We start from the raw sequence: 18,449 nt of genomic DNA on the forward strand, positions 1-18,449 counted from the left end.
CCCTCGGGACCCGTGAATGGACCCAGTCGGGACACTGCAGGCAGAACTGAAGGGTCCCGGTAAGGACCAAGGAACAGCTGAACTTGGGAACCAAAGCAGCCCCCCACCTTTCCTTCTTGACTTTTCGGGGTGCTGGGAGGGAAGCCAGGGCCTCCCGCCCCTGAGCCCCCAGAGGCCCCTGTCACCTGGCTCCCTTGGGTGTGGATTCTATGGTGCTTTTTGGCGAGAGGAGGGAAGGGCCCGGCTGGGATCTTAAACCTGCAGAAAATCCGCAAGAAAAGTCCAATCAGGTCTCACTGTGCCGATCCACCCACCGTCTGTCATGGTCCCTCTCTGTGAACAGACACCATGCGCCCCCCACAGCCACACATGGTCACAGACACAGCCACACACGCATTGTCCCTAGAGCCACCTGGGACTGCACAAGGCACCCCTATTTCCCTGGTGGCCCCACGTCCTCCTAAGGAGATGGCCCTTCCCTGACATCACCGTGTCCACAGCTAATCGGTCCAGGTTGAGATTTGGTCAGTGGCTCCAAGAGTAACCTTCTGGAGCCCCGCGGGTCCCTCCGGGTCCAACATCACCTATTATATTCTCCCGTCCCGTCTCTGGCCGGCTTTGGTCTGGAGCCGTTCCCTGGTCAGGTTGTCTTTCTTGACCCCGGCAGAGTGCACTCTGATTATTCTCTGGAACATTCCTCTATTCGGGTTAGGCTGACGTCTCTGAGCGCTGGATCTGTTCTGTTTTCCCATCGTCACGGTGCTGTGTAGGTTGAACTAGTTTTGTTCATACATTTGTCTCCTTTCTTGTCTCCTCCAGGTGGGCACGGTGGCCCACGACTGTCACTCCAGGGCTCAGGAGGCTGAGGCAGGAGGATCGCAAGTTGGAGGCCAGCCTCAGCCACTTAGTGAGGCCCTGAGCAACTCAGTGAGATCCTGTCTCTAAATAAAATGCAAAAAGGGCTGGGGATAGGGCTCAGTGCTCAGCACATGTCCTTTTCTCTGTCAGGACAGCCACAGAAGTTGCAATGTCCCCATTGGTAAGGGCAGGACATCAGTGGGCACGCAGGTTGGTCGGCTCCAGTGTTGGGGATGGTGGCCTGGGCTGTGTGCTTGTGGGGGTCTCCCCAGTCCCAGGTCTCTCCACTCTGAAGTCGCTACTTTTCCCTTTAATTCCTGACTGGTTTGTGGGGAGGGACTTTTACAGTGTCAATACCTGGAGGATCCACAGGCGGTCTTCTTTCTTCCTCCATCTTTGCTCCTACTTAGTAGTCGGTGTTTCCGTTGCTGTGACAAAACACCCGAGGCAAGCAGCTGACACAGAGGAAAGGTTTCAGCCCATGCTTGCTGGGCCCCACGGCCGCTGGGTCCGTGGTGAGAGCAGAACATGGTGGCAGAAGCACGTGGCTCAGGAAACCTGTCACCTCGTGGCATCTGGGAAGTGAGGAGAGAGGAAGGGGCCAGGGTTCTAATAGCCCTTTCTAGGGAAAGGGCCCGCCCCCAATGACCTCACTTGCTTCCTTTAGGCTCCGCCTCTTAAAGGTCCCACCCCCTCTCAGCCGTGCCACAGGCCAGAGACCAGGCTTTGAACACATGGGCCTTGGGGGACATTCCCTGCCTCAGCCTTGGAAGCAGCCATCTCTCCGATGAGCCTGGATCCTTTTGGGGCTCAAAAATGTTTAGGATCCATGATCTGGTGGCGGNGGGGGGGGGGGGGGGGGGGGGGGGGGGGGGGGGGGGGGGGGGGCTCCTGCTCCCAATATGTCATTGCTTCCAGGCCCCTCGGGGGACGGGTCAGGAAGTGCTGCTGCATTTACCCCCCCAGTTGTAGATGGGCACAATATTTCATTTATTTGTTTTTATGTGGTGCCGAGGGCGGACCCAGGACCTCACAGGTGCTGGGCGAGCGCTCTGTCACTGAGCCCCCGCCGGGGCCCCCAGGAAGCTCTGGATATAGAATGCGCGTGAGTCACCGAGGCTCTTGCTCAAGTGCGGGTTCTGACTCAGTGCCAGCTGGGATCCGCACATCTGCTGGGTGTGCGGGGCTGTCAGTCCCCAAGGCACATGGAATACAGCGCTTCTCCAAACCTGGTGGCATCAGAATCAACCGGACGGCCACGCAGAGTCCTGGGCCCGACGCTGACGTTTCTGACTTCAGCAGCTTTGGGAGGGGGACTGAAACTCGGCCTTTCTGTTTTTCTTTGGTGCTGGGGACTGAACCAAGGGACACTACCACTGAGCTATAGCCCCAGCCCCTTTTTATTCTGTAATTTTGAGACAGGGTCTCGCTAAGTGGCTGAGGCTGGCCTCCAACTTGGGATCCTCCTGCCTCAGCCTCCAGAGTCATGGGGATGACAGGTGTGCACCCGGTCCCCTGGTGATGCTGCGGTGGCTGACCTGGGAAGGGTACTGGTCCTCAGAAGGTCAACCTGGACCACTTGGCCAGACCCTGTCTCAAAATACAAAACAACACGGGATGGGGAGGCAGCTCCGCGGCAGAGGGCCCCGTGTTCAAGTCCCAGTTCACGCAAACCAACAAGGAGGCCACTGCGTCTGGGCAGAAGGAGGTGAGGTCAGAGGCCAGGGCTGTCCTGTGAGATGGGAGGCCATCGAAGGCTCTGGGCAGGAGCGGAGTGATCTGAACACCTAGCCAGGTCCCCACCCACCGTCGCGAGGCCAGCTGTCCCTCTGCCAGGCCGGGCACTGTCTGCCTGAAGGACTTTGGCTTCTGGTAAGGAAAGGATGACTTCACAGTCTGCTGAGAGCGACCCTCGTGTTGCCCATGATTTTGTGCAGAGTTGCTTTTCAAGGCTTTGAGACCTTTGGAATCAGGTTCAGGCAGAGCAATCAAGCGCTGCGACCAGGACAAAGACTTGGTGCACAGGGGACATCTTCAATACTTCAGAGACATCCAGGAGGGCGCTGCTTTAAGAAAAGTCCCCACATACTGCACATCTGTGTGATGGACTTCACATTTGTGAACTATACTCTTAAAATGGGGAAGAGGGTACATTTTCCAATTCTTTGACCACAATAAAAAATAAGCTGGGGGCAGGGGGTCACGCCTGTCATCCCCACAGCTGGGGAGGCTGAGGCAGGAGGATCGCAAGTTGGAGGCCAGCCTCAGCCACTTAGTGAGGCCCTGAGCAACTCAGGGAGACCCTGTCTCTCAATAAAATTCAAAATAGGGCTGAGGATGGTGCTTAGGGGTTGAGGGCCCGTGAGTTCAATTCCTAGTACCAAAAATAAAAGAAAAATAAAAAATAAATAAAGAAAATCTGATGATAGTATAAAGAAATTTAATTTGATCTCTCAAGATGTCAAAGGGCAGCAAGAGACGGTCCAGTTCCCCAAGGTAGAATCAAAGCTTTAGAGAAGAAGACAATGTCATTCACAGGTGAAGACCAGCAGCCAAGCTTTGGCCTCTCCATATTTTTTTTCCATTTTTATTTGTGCTTTGGGAAGGGCACCCCAGGTTCCCTCTCCCCCACGGAAAACAGCGTCCCACCATCGAGACCTGGAGCCCGGTGTGGGGTGGACTCCATGGCACCTCCTGAGGTTGAAGACCCTGAGTCCCCATGACAAGGGGATTCTCCCCGATGGGCCCTGGATCCGAGTCACCTTCAGGAGAGGGTCCCTCCAGGGCACCGAGACGCAGCTCAGTGGACACAGCCCCCGGGGAGCCAGGGGCTGGCTGCTGCCCTCCTGGGCCGTCACCTCCACCCCAGTGCTGATGACTTGGAGATTCTGCTTATCTGTCCCCAAGGGCACCCTGGGCCTGGGCTTGGCCCGGACAGGATTCCTGGGACGCGAGTCACCGTCTATTTTGATTCTGGCAGTTGTTGACATTTCTTCTAGGAAAGGAGGGGGGGGGGACCTGTTGGTAGGATTCCGCCGTCCCCAGCGTGTCCCTGTTCAGGGCCAACTGAGCAGGGACAGGTGTGGCCCCGGGGCCCCTTGGGGGATATGGCAGCCCCTCACCCAGGACAGAGACCTGCCCCGAAGCCTGTCCACCTGCGCTGACGGTGACCTGCCCTTCCCCTTGGTGATCCGGGCCCTGCATTTTCCTGGGCAGAACCTGACGGTGATGTCACCGTCTCGTGATGCTGCTGGGTGACCTTGCTGAGTGAGCCGGTCCCACTTATTTCTCCCGCACCCTTAAAGCTGCCCTTGCTGAGAACCGAGGTGGGGGAGGGCAGAAGGGGACGTCGCTTGGCCCCCTGATGAGTCCTGGGTCCTCCTAGTTTGGGCAATTCTTTTGGCCTGAAAATCTGGGCCCTGCTATTGGTACTATTTTTTCTTTTTTTGTGGGTACAGGGGGTCGAACTCAGGGGCTCTCAACCCCTGAGCCCCGTCCCCAGCCCTATTTGATATTTTATTTAGAGACAGGGTCTCCCTGAGTTGCTCAGGGCCTCGCTGAGTTGTTGAGGCTGGCCTCCAACTTGCGATCCTCCTGCCTCAGCCTCCCCAGCTGCTGGGATGACAGACATGGGCCAGGCTCACTGTCCCCCTTTCCTGGAGGAGGAAACTGAGGGCGGGGGAAGCTGAGTCTGGTTCACATCTTGCGAGCCACGGTGCTGGGCTCCGAATCAACTTACAACTTCCCCCTGGCGCCTGTGGAACATGGAATGTTTTCTGTACTTAGCTTTTGGCAGCAGCAGCAGAGCGTAGGATGGAGTCTCACCAACCACCGGGATTGAAGGGGGTAAGGAGCCGGGGCTCGCAGGCCAACGTCGCTCATGTTGCCTACAGACCAAGGACGCTGTGAAGGCAGAAGAGCGCCACCTGCTGTCACAGTTGAGATAAGGAAGTGGGGCTGAGCAGTAACGGGTCCTTCATCCATCCCAGAGGGGCAAGAGGGCTGGTGTGCTCTTGCACGAGGACACCAGGGACAATACGTCATGTGCTGTCATGGGTTGTCCACCAGAAAAGATCTGGAAAACTGCTGCCCATGATAAATATTTGAGGATAAAAAAGACCATTTTTATGTTTTTATGCAGCAGTTAAAAAAATGTGTAATTGATCGGGGCTTGGTGGTGCACGCCTGTTAGCCCAGTGACTTGGGAGGCTGAGGCAGGAGGATCGCAAGTTGGAGGCTGACCTCAGCAAATCAGTGAGGCCCTAAGCAAGTTGGTGAGACCCTGTCTCAAAATACAAAATAAAATAAGACTGGGGATGGGGTTTAGTGGCTGAGTGACCCTGGTTCAGTCCTCCGTACCCAAAAAACAAAACAAAACAAAAACAAAACAAAACAAAATCCACATTTAATTGGAAAAAAAAAATAAGACGTGAACTTTAGGTGCATTCTCTGGGTTTCTTAGATGATTGCTACTATGTATTACTTTATTGGGGGGTACTGGGGATTGAACTTGGGGGCACTCAGCCACTGAGCCCCGTCCCCAGCCCTATTTTGCATTTTATTTAGAGACAGGGTCTCCCTGACTTGCTTAGGGCCTGGCTAAGTTGCTGAGGCTGGCCTCCAACTTGCCATCCTCCTGCCTCAGCCTCCCGAGCCGCTGGGATAGAATATTATTATATTTTAAAAATATTTTTATTCGTAAATGGACATTCTACCTTTATTTGATTTGTTTATTTTTATGTGGTGCCGAGGGTGGAACCCAGGGCCTCCCACGTGAGAGAGGCCTCTCCTGTGGCCTCAGGCAGATCTCTGTCCCCCTCCTGGATTCTTCATCCCTGTCTGCAATGACACCTGGGCCTCTGAGGTCCCCTTGACCCCGTCCCGCTCCCACCTCACCGTCCCCCGGCCTCCTGGGCTTACTCTTCTGGGGGCTGTTGTCCCCTTGCCTATCTGTGATCCACCAAAAAGTCTCTTTTTCCCTTTTTCTTTCTTTTTCTCAGTTCTGGGACCCAGGGCCCCGTCCCTACTAGTCGAAGGCCCCACCACCGAGCCTCGCTCCTAGCCTCCCGCCACCTGCCTCTTGATGTTGAGACGGAGTGTTGCGCAGTGTTGGAGGCTGGCCTCAAACTTGAGATGTTCCTGCCTCAGCCTCCCGAGTCGCGGGGATCACGGAGTGTCCCTCCACACCTGGCGCGTACTGGACATCTGGTGGTGGCATGTGTTGAATAAATCAAATTATTTCGAAGCCACGATTCTCTTGAAAGCTATCAGGGGAGAGAAAGTGAGTGGGCATTTGGAATAAGTCAGATAGGGGCTTGGCAGACCTCACGGGCCTCCCGACGCCCTGTTCCCTCTGTGCCTTCTGACCTGCTGCTGGTGACAGGGCAGGGACATCCCAGCACCAGCCCAGGCTGCTCCTGGAGAGGCCTTGCCGTCCTTAGGTGACCTCGGGGCACCTCAGTGGTCCCACTGGGTCGGGAGCCAGGTGAGTCTGAAGCCACCACGGGCTCCTCCTTCTTCTGTCATTTCCCACCTTCCCGAGGACAGGTGGGTCCCTGTCAAGTCCCCAGCCTGGATGCCCACAGCGCGGCAGGTGGGGCTGGCAGGGAGGAGCCCGGGAAGAAATTCCTCTGGAGTCATCCGTTTGAAAACCCCCAGGGGCCAGGTGGCTTCCACACCCTGGAAACTTCTAGAAGCTGCCAAGAAAATAGGAATCTGCACGCTCTGGTGTGTTCGCATGGAGCGACGGGCCGGAAGGGAATTCAGAACACGCGCGTGGCCTTTTCTTCCTGGGGTCAGCTGGCACATCTGCACATCTGGCAGGTGGTGGTCACGCGGAAGAGGGCCCAGGGCGGGGAGAGGGACGTGTCATCCAGCCGTGGTGGGGGGGGGACACCAGTGTCTGGGGACAGCCCACAAACGCTGACTGCAAGGTCCCGAGGTCCCCAGTTTGGTCACCGGCCTGTGGACTCGCTGGGTATCCACAAGGCCAGGCCTGACCAGGCCCGAGCCGGGGCTGGGGACACCGTCTCTGCAGGGAGCAGGAGCCTGTCCGGTGCCCGTGGACTCTCTCCAAGTAGCTGCCCTTCCCAGGAGCTCTGGGGACCCGACACTTACCCCCAGCCTAACACCCCACCTGGTGGCAGGTCCCCAGGGAGACCCCGGCCAGGGGACTGCAGCCACCCCGGGGCCCGGCCCTAGACCAAGCCTGAGTTCCACCGCCCCGAGTCCAGGGCCTCCCAGTGCGTCCGGAGCCGGGGCTGAAAGTCACACTGAGGTCTCTTCTGGGAAGTGGTGACCACGAGTCAGGTCACCCACAGCATCGGCTGTGTCTGTCGCCATCCCTGTCCTTTTGAAGGAACCACCTGTCCGCACTGGGGACCATCCTGCGCCTAGCCCCAGGGATGGGCAGGTGACCGAGGCCTGGTCACTGGGAGCCCTCCCCTAGTCCCTCAGGCCCAGGAAGAGGCCAAGGAGACGGGGACCCCTGCCCTGGTCAGGCAGGCCGGGGGCCGGTCAGGATCTGCTCCAGTAACATCTTGCCCAAGAATGAGGTCCAGGCTCCGCAGAGTGAGGGACAGGGACGCCCTTTCTCTTCCCTAAGAGGAGGAGGGGTTATTGGGGCTCATGATTTCAGGGGTCTCAGTCCACAGACGGCTGGTCCCTTGCTCTGAGCCCCAGGTGACGTAGGGCATCTGGCCCAGGTCAGCAGTCAGGACGGGGCGAGGGGAAGCGGGGGACCAGAAATGGCCAGGGAGCTTCTTGGCCCGGCCAGGGCGACCCCTGGCCTTGCAGATGTTTTCTGTGATCAACACGCGGAGAGCCACTCAGACGGCAGCTGTCACCCAGGGGACAGTCCCCTCCTGGCAGTGGCTCAAAGCAGCAGCTCAGTGTCATTTGTAAGAGTGAGTCAAAGGGAACCGCCCGCCTCCGGGTGAAGTTTGAAGATGTGCCCAAATCAGAGCTCTGGCCCCTCTGGACAGTACTGAGACTTTGTCCCTCTGTGGCTCATGATTTTAGCTCGACTTGGGACACTCAGAAGTTACTTGGGTGGACTTTAGGGCCCCTTCATCTCAAAGATGTGGCAGGCAGTGGCCACTCATGAGTGTCCCTCCAACAACGTGAAGTTTTGTAAACTTTGTTTTTTTTCATTTTTTAATGTGGTGCCCAGGACGGAGCCCAGGGTGTCACCTGGGCCAGGCAAGTGCTCTACCACCGCCAGACCCCAGCCCCAGGATTTTAAAAATGGTGACAGATTTTCAAATTGAGCTTCTATAAAGTCTAAGGTCAACTACGACAGTAAGACTAAGTAGGTGCTTAGGAAAACCTTGACCCTGACATGATGACGGATGCAAAGTGCCGAAGTCAGTTCTCTGTAAAGGCCGTGTTTCTTTACACGAAGGCAGATAGATCACGGTGTTTATTACACCAAGTGCAGGTTAAGGTCCAGATGACCTTCAGAATCCGGGTCCTAGAGGATTTCTCAGCGTTGGTCAGGTGAAATGTAATGAGATACAGGAACAGAGGTGCACAACGTCCTGATTTTAACACACGGATGTCTTTATTCTATTGCTGTTTATGGTTTGGGTCCCAGGAGAACCTGCGGCAGAGAGTCCTGAGCGACTCTAAGTATCCCTCATCTGGCTGACCCTTTTTTTTTGGTACTGGGGATTGAACCCAGGGGCACGCACTTAGCCACTGAACCCCATCCCCAGCCCGTTTTTACATTTTATTGAGAGACAGAGTCTCACTGAGTTGCTTAGGGCCTTGCTGCGTTGCTGAGGCTGGCCTCCACCTTGCCATCCTCCTGCCTCAGCCTCCTGAGCTGCAGGTATGACAGGCATGTGCCACCCTACCTGGCTGTATTCTGCCTAATAGATGAAAGTCCTGTAGACACAGGTGACACTGATTTCTCTGCTTCTGGATTGGGTCTGTTCCCATTTACTGTACAGTCATTATCTCAACTGATGAATGATCAAAATCAGGAGTTAAGTCCCTAACTCCTTAGAAAGTTCTTTTCACAGGAAAAGAAAAGTGTGTGGGGTGCGGGGGATCCTCATGAAAATCAAAGGGGGACCCTAAGGGAAAGGGAGCCAGGGGGTGGGAAAAGGGAAGGGGACAAAGTGCCAGGGAGTGACGTTGGCTCAATGATGTCGTCATAGCGTGTGTGTAAGAATGTGCGACCACACACCCCACCATTGTGTGCAGCCGTGATGCACCAACAAAAAATAAGTAAAAAGTTCCTCTTACCATTTCTGAATATGTAAATAATTCTTCGATTTTCTCCTTTCATTATGGCCGTGTAAGAGAATCTGAGTTGCTCTAACGTCTGACCGAGTCCCACCCATATTTTCTCGTATTCCGTGACACCCGTTTAGTGACGACGGCTCCTTTTCTCCTGAGAACAAGACAGGTGTCCACTAGGGGGAGGAGCCAGGGCGCCCGGGGTCTGCAGTGGAGGGTCACCGCGGGCCCACGGTCAGGGCTCAAGGAGTCCGACTGTCTCACCTCGAGTCACTGAGCAGGTGACTCATCTGAAGGACTCCAGATGTGGCCAGGGAGTCTCATGAGTGAGAGAAGGTTCTGGTCTCCCCAGCACTGACACCGTCCAGTTGTTGTGGACGTCCTCTACTGAGGCTCTCCCCCTGGCCTGGCTGCCCACGAGGTCCTGTCTCCACAGAGCAGCTCTCGTGGTCAGTGGTCAGGGCTGGGCGCGTCTGACCCACTCCGTCTCCACAGTGCTGTTGAGTGTGACAATTGCTTGGAGTTTTATTGCCAAACCATGAGTCTGAAGTGCGACCTGGACTGGGAAGTGGACCCTGCGTTCAGAGGTGACTCCTGCGTCAGCTCACCTGGCCTCATATAGTCATCTATAGTATTTGGCAGGTTTTTTTTTTTGTGTGTGTGTGTGTGCTGGGGATTGAATTTGGGGACACTCGACCACGGAGCCCCGTCCCCAGCCCTATTTTGCGTTTTATTTAGAGACAGGGTCTCGCTGAGCTGGTTAGGGCCTCCCTTTGGCTGAGGCTGGCTTTGAACTCGCGATCCTCCTGCCTCAGCCTCCCGAGCCGCTGGGATGACCGGGGTGCACCATGCCGTTCTAACGTGACTCTGTGTGGACTGACTTCTCTGCAGGTGTCAAGGTTTTCTGGAAACTTGGTCTTTCCATGAGGACAGTCCTGGGACCCATTTTGAATTTCCCCAGCAGCATGGAGCCATCCACAGTGCCACCAGGGGTCCCTGCGCCCACTACCTTCCTGTAAGTGTCCTCAGGAAACCACCAAGACAGGGATCTAGGTGTGGCATCTGATGGCAAGGTCTCCAGAGGAATGTGACATCACCAGAAGGCTCCCCTCCAGGTATGTGACAGCATGTGGCAGGAACCACCAGTCCCCAGCTCCCGCGACGAGTGGCGTGTGTAGGCTGCGGCTGTCGCGTGCGAAGGTCCCCAGGTCACATGGCAGGTTCCTGTGTTTTCAACTCAGGGGGCTGTCGGTTCCAGGAGGAGGCGGACCGAGGGTGGAGCAGAGGTGCCCAGAGACTGAGGCACGAGGTGCTGGAGAGGGCAGACGGGGGGAGCGCAGGGGACGGCAGGGTGACCCCCAGGCTGGGACCTCTCAGCGCCCTGTCCCCTCGCTCCGCAGGGGTCCTGCTGCTCCTTAGCTCTGTGGTGCCCTGAGCTCGCTTAACACCTGCAGAGGTTTTTTGTGGGGATACAAAGTGCCTTTGGCCTGCGCATGTTGTTCCATAAAGGGTGGTGACTCTCCTGTCCCCCCCGTCCTCGTCATTCAGGCCAGAGTTCTGCTCAGGAAGGGCTCCCAGGATGGTGGCTGGCTTGCCACCCACCAGAGCTGCAAGTCCCTGTTTCCCGCAGCGAACAGCCTTTGCCTCCAGGGACCAGTGACCCCGAGGACCAAGCCCAGGGGTGGCTGAAGGGAGGCTGGGGTCCCTCGCTCCCTGGGCTCAGCACAGCGTCCTTCCCTTGCGGGGACAGGACAGTAAACAATGAAAATGGACCCCTGTGGACACGACACCCACTAAAAGCGTCCCTTGCCTGTGGCTCAGTGCGCGTCCCTCGTGACCACACGGCAGGGCCCGATGGTGGGTGTGCCAACAGCACCCCGTGTCTCCGGTCAGGTCGCCCCAAACCAGACTTTCTGCTTTTCAGAGTCAACACTGGCGCAGGGTCCGGGGCTCAGCCGTCTGGATGAACGGTTTGAGGGCAGACAGGGACTTGCTCTTCTGCGTTTAGGGCACAAAGTGCTGGGAATCAGAACAGCTTGGCTTTTAGCCACCCCCCGCCTTCAGGTGTCGCTAAGGAGCGTTTTAGACTTTCCCACCGATGATCCCAGATTGGAAAGTGGCCTCTCTTTTTTGGTACTGGGAATTGAACCCAAGGTCACTCAGCTACTGAGCTCCTCCCCAGCCCTATTTTGCATTTTATTTAGAGACAGGGTCTCACTGAATTGCTCAGGGCCTCACCAAGTTGCTGAGGCTGGCCTCCAAGTTGCAATCCTCCTGCCTCAGCCTCCTGAGCCCTGAGGTGACAGGTGTCCACCAGGCTGGAAAGTGGTTTCTCTAAGTGTAGCTCTGGTACCAGAAATCACACCTTGTGGCCCACGGGAACGTCAACATTAAAATGACACTTGAGCTCCTGTGGCACCCTGTAGGTATATTATTGTGTCACCTGTGTACCCTGCCGTCCTGCAGTTGTTGGTTTGGACAACCGCAGGGGACAGGCAGAGGCACAGGGACAAAACCCCAGGTCCGGCTCTGCCAGCTGTGCCTCTAGCACCACAGCGGCCCTGTTCCTGGGTGCTGTGCGACACAGACACACGCTGAGAAGAATCCACAAGACAGCAGGCCGCGTTAAAAAAGAAACCCAAAAGCAAACACAAAATTTAATTAAAAAAACCGAACAAACCATCAGGACGTGTGTGCAGGGACAACGGGGGAAACTGACCCTTGAAGAAGACGCAGGCACCTGGGGGGATCGCAGGGGACAGTGCACTGAGCTCAAGAGGCTGCAAGTCCTTTGCAAACCAACTCATCTCGGGGTGGAGGAGTCGAGGCCATTTCTTAGTGACACCACGCAGCAGCAGGCTCGTCTTCTCAACGTCCTGGACATTCAAAGGGGCAGCTGTACACGGTCTCCGTCTTCTCCTCGGGATCCACCCTTGGTGTCAGCCGACTCTCAACGGAGGGGCGACGAGCACGACCCCGTCTCCCCGAACAAAGAGCATCGGAATGTTCCGCTTGGTTGACTGGAAGACACAAAACCAACCGCGCCACGTTGAATGACACTGAATAATATCATTACAGTCACAGAGACGCATCATTTAGAATATACTTGAGCCACCCATGAACCTCCCCCAAGTGCCTGTCCAAGGTTGTCCCCCCACCACTGGGTGGACTCAGGTGATCCAAAACCCAGGGGATACTAGAGCCACCAGGAGAAGCAGCTGGGGTCCCTGATTTACCACCTGAGAGAATGCTAGTGTGGCGGCCTCCTGGGGACAGTCGCAGGGGCAGGAGGTGAGCTGCTTCTGTGCTCCCCACTGGGCATTGCTTGCGGGGGCTGCAGGGGGCATGGGGCACGCACAGAATGGACACCTGAGGCTTCCGCTGACTGCTCGGGCCTGGGCCTCAGGACGCCTGGACTGTCTGAAACCTGTCCGAGCCTTGGCTGGACGTCAGGTAGAACCTGGAAAGTAGCCCTCAGGCCTCCCAAACCTGCAGGCCCTGGAGGGTTAGGGTGGAAAGGGCCAAATGGGAGTGGGTTTCACTCTCAGGGGACGCTGTGTCCAGCGGACAGGCACAGGAAGGAGGTAAACTCGGGCAGAATCTGGCTGGTTTTCACACAGAGAAGAGAAGGAACGGAATCCACAGCGTCAGACATGCTGAAGCCACACAGCAGACGTGTAGAAATGAAGCTTGGATGAGTAAGACCTGGTGACCTCCTTAGCCAGCTCAGCCCCAGCGAGGAGCAGAGGCAGGGGACTGTCCGTCCACCCAAACCTATGAGGCCAGTGGTCAGCAATGGCTGGAGGGAGGGGCACAGACATCCACTGTGTGGCCTCCAGACCTCTGGTCCCTAAGGTAAGGGAGGGAGCCCTAGGCAGAGGGGCTGGTGTCCTGGGAGCAACCACGCGGTACAGGATGGACGGCTGGGAAAGTGGCTGGGGACCCAGAGCACAGGCCACTGTCAGCAGCCTGCACAGCGGCTCTCCAGCTGCGAAGCGACACTCAAAAGAGCAAGGCCGGCCGCTCTGCCTGCCCGTTAGTGGTCAGCAGTCGGCTGAGTTGTCCAGGAGTTGGTCATGTAAGTCACAGGAAGACCCACAAGACACCTCTGTCTGTGTGTCCTGGCGATGCGGACAGACGGCCCTCTGTTGTGTCGGTAGACGCACAGGGCGAGCCCCACACCGGGCCTGGGGATGGAGAGGCATTTAGCCCAGTTTCCTGTGTTGAACTGGATCATCCAGGGACGGCATTTTGACACTCCCCCAGGGAGTCAGGGGCATCTCCACGGCTGAGCAGAGTGCGACACTCCCCTGCAGCTGCGCCTGGAAGCCAGAGAGGCCCATGTGCTCCGCTCAGTTACTAACGGGTCCCTTTGGTAGAAAATGCATAGATGCAGGAGGGAGAGGAAGGGACCCTGGCAAAGAGGAGCGAGCAGAGGGCAGGAGCCAGGGCGGGCAGAACCGCCAAGACCCTCAAAAGCTACTGTTGGGACACCCACTAGTCACCTGTCCCTAATCTGAAGGCTTTTTTTTTTTTTTTAAATATTTTTAAAAAGTGTTTTTTAGCTGTAGTGGGCACACAGTATCTTCATTTATTTTTATGTGGTGCAGAGGATCGAACCCAGTGCCTCACGCATGTCAGCAGAGCGCGACACTCCCCTGTAGCTGTGCCTGGAAGCCAGCCCTGCCCCCTGAGGGCTTCCGTGTGGTCCGTCAGGGGACCCCCCCATCGGCCCTGTCTAATAGGAAGGACGCAGTCACAGTCAGGGTCGGTGCTTTGGCTCCATTATATCAGTGGTGAGCGGGATCCAGGTCTGAACTCGGGCAGTTCTGAGATCTGAGCCCATTATTTTTAACCACTAGAGTCCAACAGGCCAGAGACTGGCTTTGTGATATTTAAAGCCTTTTTTGAGGATATATTATCAAATGTGAGTATCAAAATATGAACCAGTGAAATGTGTGCGCATGACTTGGTGAACTGGGGATTTCCAGTGAGCAGTGTTTGGGGTCAGCAGATCATGCTTCTTACCAAGGTCCATTAAAGTGCAAGGCAAGTCCATGTTCATGGAATAAGAATATAAAACAGTTTTTGTGACACGGTTTTCGATGCCACAGTGCAATCGACCTTGACTGCAGCAGGTATCTGTGAAAATGCACCCTTCCCTTTCCAGGTCCCCATCTGTGGGGTCAGACTCTCTATAACTTCAACAATAGATCACGATGGAGGAAATGCAGGTAAAGGGCACACAAACCTGCCCTCAGCTGCGCCAGGCGGTAAGGAGGTTCGCAGAGACATTGGCAAACGGCACAGCAAACGCACTTCACTAAATACTGTTCTAGAAAACAGTGGTTGTTTATGACAGTGTTATTTTTTAAAAAAAAAAATATTTTATTTTTTTAGTTGTACACAACACCTTTATTTTGTTTATTTATTTTTATGTGGTGCTGAGGATCGAACCCAGGGCCTTGCACATGCTAGGTGAGCGCTCTACTGCTGAGCCACAACCCCAGCCCCGTAACAGTGTTACTTGTATTCACAATGGATATGCGTGTGTGTCTGAATGAGTGAATACTTCTGTGAACTGTCTCTGTTTTAGTTCCTGACACCTTAGGCATCACCAGGCCAAGTCCACGTGACGTGGAAGACCATCGTTCTGTATCCCTGTTGTACGCGGCTCACAGGCAGCACCTCGCACTGTCACGATGACCCTGGCCGCCCCAGGAGGTCGGGCGCAGCCTTCCTGCTCACCCGCGACAAGCCGACTCAGTGGATTCTCTTGCCCAAGGGAGCCCGGGTAGGTAGTGGCCAAGTCAGTAGCGGAAACCAGATCCGCCTGACCTCCGGGCTCTCCTTTTAATTGCCACACTCAATCAAGTCCGTAAGTAGGTGTCCCAACCTGACAGGCCTCCTGGAGCCGTGGCATGGGAGCCGTAGCATGCCGAGAACAAGTGACAAGTTCAAAGTGATGAGCTGAGATAATGGGATGACTTACCTTATAGATCTCTTCATACGTCTCTTCGTCGATCTCTATCGTGGTCACGGTTTCCTCCACGTCGCCCAGGATCATATTCAAGTGTTGATCGTAAGCCTGGAGTGGGAGGGCGAGGGGTCAGAAAACACGCACCCACCCAGCGGAGAACCACCACGAGCAGGGCCACGACATGTCACCTGTACCACCACAGGTAATGCTCCTGATGCTCACACCACACGCTTCACCTACCAGTGACAACAATCTGCTGCTACCCTACCTCTTCACAGATGGTCTCAGCGACAGCTGAACTGACCCAATAAAAACAACACTGTCTATCACGGCCCCGAATGCATTTACTAAAAGTGACTTGGAATAATTTCTGGAGTGTCCACCCTGCTTCTTACCCACAGTGGTCATGTCATGTCATTAGGAAAAGTAGCACATTATCACTGATCAGCAGACTTGTTTCCACGGAGCCAGCCCCAGAGTGAAAGGAAAGAAACGGGAACTGAGAGAAGAAATTCCTCAACTGTTAAGATGACGGCACTGCGCTTTTCTAAAGGCACAGGACACAGTCATCAGACCCGCCCTGTCCTGGGGCGGACTGGACACCACAAAGGGCAGGTAGGTGGAGCAACTCTGCAGGACATGGACATGCCTGGCACCTGTGGGCCGAGGGAGTAAATGTGACCAAGACACTCAGTGTGGCCTTGGGAGTTCACGCACTCTGCCAACACGTGGGCCCCAGGTCCCTGCTCAGCGTCTCCTCACGCTGACTCCAACAGTGCTGGATGGTTTACGTGCCCCCTCAGAATAAACGGCCCACAGGCCACGTGGGGAGGTGCTGGGCAGGGAGCTCAAACCAGGGCCAAGTATACAGTTTAGGATGGAAAACAAACCCCACTGGGGCCACAGCGAGAGGCAGACACCTCAGAACAGGACCTGACGTGCAGCTGGTGCTCAGTAAACATCAGCTGTGTTTAACGAGTTCAGGGGACAGAAACAGTGACGAAAACAGCACAGTTGGGAGGTGACCAAGCAGAGACCACATCTTCCAGGTTTTCTATGAACAAACAGGATCACTTCAAGGGGCCATCGCACACAGGCACAAAGAAATATGTGCATCATTTATAGGAGCAAGAAATGGAAGATAGTCTAAATGCCACCGTCATACAGGTAAAGTCACCATTATACACAAGGACTGTCTACAATGTAAAACAGCCCTCATTCATATAGGACTGTTATTCACTATCCAAGCCTTCCCTAGTGAAAGCAAAGGAGACTCATAAATGAAAAAGGTGCTGAAAAACACGTATAACAGGATTCCACTTTTTTTAGAGGTGTGCAAATATAAGCATCTACACACAGACATGTGTACGTGTATATATGTGTCTACATGTATACACACGTATGCTTACACCTGTGTGTTGAGAAAATATACAGAAAAGATCTGAATGAGTATATATGTATATATTTAAGTAAGAATGGAGGACAAATTTATTTACAAATAAAAGTCAGAAAAGAAGGGGATGAGAAGGAACTCTAACAAACATTTCTGATGAAATTGCTAAAGAAAAAAATTGATAACAATGAGTAAAGTGCAGTTGTGTTGGGTTTATAGAAACAGGAGCGACTATCTACCCCCCTTCTCCTGCATTTTAAAACACGCTCTCCCCTGCACAGTCCTGCACTACAAGGAGCCAGGCAGGAAGGAGCAGCAGGAAACAGTCTGATTTCGAGGTCATCCGATGTACTCACATGTAACCTGCCTCGCAGCTCTCGGTCATTTCTCATCTTCACGTAAATGCGCTCATCCAGGCTGAGCCTGATGAGGTCCAGCGGCTCCTCTACGGTGTTGGTGGTTTGTTGCTGGTAAAAGAAAACAGGCTTAGGAAGTGATACTAGAGGGGGCGCGGAGTTTGGATGTCTGCCCTGCTGTGTCACTGGGGGCTAGTTACTTAACCCCTCTGTGCCTCAGTCTGCAAAACAGGGAAACCAATAGTGTCTACTTAATTCTATTGTTGGGAGGCTTAAATGATACGTATGAAGGCTTAGTACAGTGCCTCTCGTATAACACCTGCGACATAAATGAGCGCTAAGACAGAAAGACATATGAATTATTCAGCAAAGTAAGCATGACTTTGTTTCCTTGATATCCAGGTACTTTAGTCTTGTCTCAGATCTTACTCTGTCACTTAAAATACATTCATCTAGGGCTGGGGATGTGGCTCAAGCGGTAGCGCACTCGCCTGGCATGTGTGCGGCCCGGGTTCGATCCTCAGCACCACATACAAAGATGTTGTGTCCACTGAGAACTAAAGAATAAATGTTAAAAAATTCCCTCTGTCTCTCTCTCAAAAACAAACAAAACAAACAAACAAAACATTCACCTAATGTCTATGTGAATTCAGAATGCTACCAGAGGTGCAGATTTAAGGGAAGATCATGAATCAAGCACAGGGCAGGTGGAGTTTACGGTGGGAACTGGTCAGGAAGATGCAGGAATTTGGCAGGCGTATAGAATACCGACTGAAAGCACCAGCTTTGGAGCAGGCAGTCTGTGACCAACTCCTGACTCTGACCGGACTCTCCTGAACTCGGATTACCAATCCTGCCATCACAACCCTCAGACTCCTCATTTGTAACACGAGGAAGCCTTTAGGGTTCTTACGAGGACTAAATGACCTAATACCTGGTGAGCGAAATAAATGGTTTCCATTATCACTGTTAGAGAACTATTCAACATACAGGCCTCAGAGGTCAGGGCTGGATGACTTAGGGTCATCCTCATGGACGGGATGGCTGCAGCCAGGAGGAGTTGGTAAGATCATTCAAGAACTGCTTCAGAGAGTACATGAAACTGGTGGAAGGAGGTGACAGAAGGTTCAAAAGGACAAATGAGACGGTAAAAAAAAAAAAAACCCAAAATCCCTAACATCAGTTGGTACGTTCCTCACCTCACTTGAACAGCTGTTTAAGGACTGGCTGACCGCAGTCGCCACCACCAGGGAGCTCAGAATATCATCATTATTACCTTTAAATATTTATTTTTAGGCGTAGATGGACACAACACAATGCCTTTATTTTTACGTGGTGCTGAGGATCGAACTCGGGTCCGCCCGTGCTAGGGGAGCGCTCTACCTCTGAGCCACGATCCCAGCCCAGGGAGCTCAGATTATTGTGGAGAAATGCACATTAATAGGTAACGACAGTTCTATAAAAACACGACCATTCTCCTGCTACCCGGGCGCAGGATGCCCACGGTGCACCCCGTGTCCCCAACACTTGGTTCATTCACTCGGTCAATATTCGCTGAGCACAGATCAGCCTTATGGCCGTGCGCTCTCCTGGTGGGAGACGCACGTGAAACGAAGCA

General features: G+C 54.3%; 1 protein-coding gene and 1 long non-coding RNA gene across 4 annotated transcripts in view; one reads left to right on the top strand and one right to left on the bottom strand.

Moving 5' to 3' along the window:
* The window catches only part of LOC107150105, a 55,314-nt gene extending 49,211 nt beyond the window's left edge, over positions 1–6,103 (top strand). For all 3 annotated transcript variants that reach the window (XR_007342007.1, XR_007342006.1, XR_001504536.2), the window contains one exon: positions 5,859–6,103. This is a non-coding gene — a long non-coding RNA (uncharacterized LOC107150105). The remainder of the gene's footprint in view (positions 1–5,858) is intronic.
* A 5,624-nt stretch (positions 6,104–11,727) lies between these two features.
* On the bottom strand, positions 11,728–17,691 carry Lsm3 (LSM3 homolog, U6 small nuclear RNA and mRNA degradation associated). Its single transcript, XM_015495101.2, has 4 exons — positions 17,656–17,691; positions 16,832–17,023; positions 15,095–15,190; positions 11,728–12,122 (listed from the first exon to the last, which is right to left on the bottom strand). Exons 1-4 carry the CDS (start codon positions 17,689–17,691, stop codon positions 12,042–12,044), a joined length of 405 nt encoding a protein of 134 aa, XP_015350587.1. The 3' UTR covers positions 11,728–12,041.
* Positions 17,692–18,449: the final 758 nt, after the last annotated feature.

This window comes from Marmota marmota, unplaced genomic scaffold, assembly GCF_001458135.2.
Source record: "Marmota marmota marmota unplaced genomic scaffold, marMar, whole genome shotgun sequence".
Taxonomy (NCBI): Eukaryota; Metazoa; Chordata; class Mammalia; order Rodentia; family Sciuridae; genus Marmota; species Marmota marmota.

Bases quoted from the DNA above. Each gene is read 5' to 3' on its own strand.
- Lsm3 (XM_015495101.2), bottom strand. From the start codon at position 17,691: ATGGCAGGATTGGTAATCCGAGTTCAGGAGAGTCCG. The intron at 17,024-17,655 runs GTCAGAGTCAGG...TTAAGTAACTAG, and splicing joins TCCGAGTTCAGGAGAGTCCG to CCCCCAGTGACACAGCAGGG. The intron at 15,191-16,831 runs GTGAGTACATCG...CTCCCACTCCAG, and splicing joins AGCTGCGAGGCAGGTTACAT to GCTTACGATCAACACTTGAA.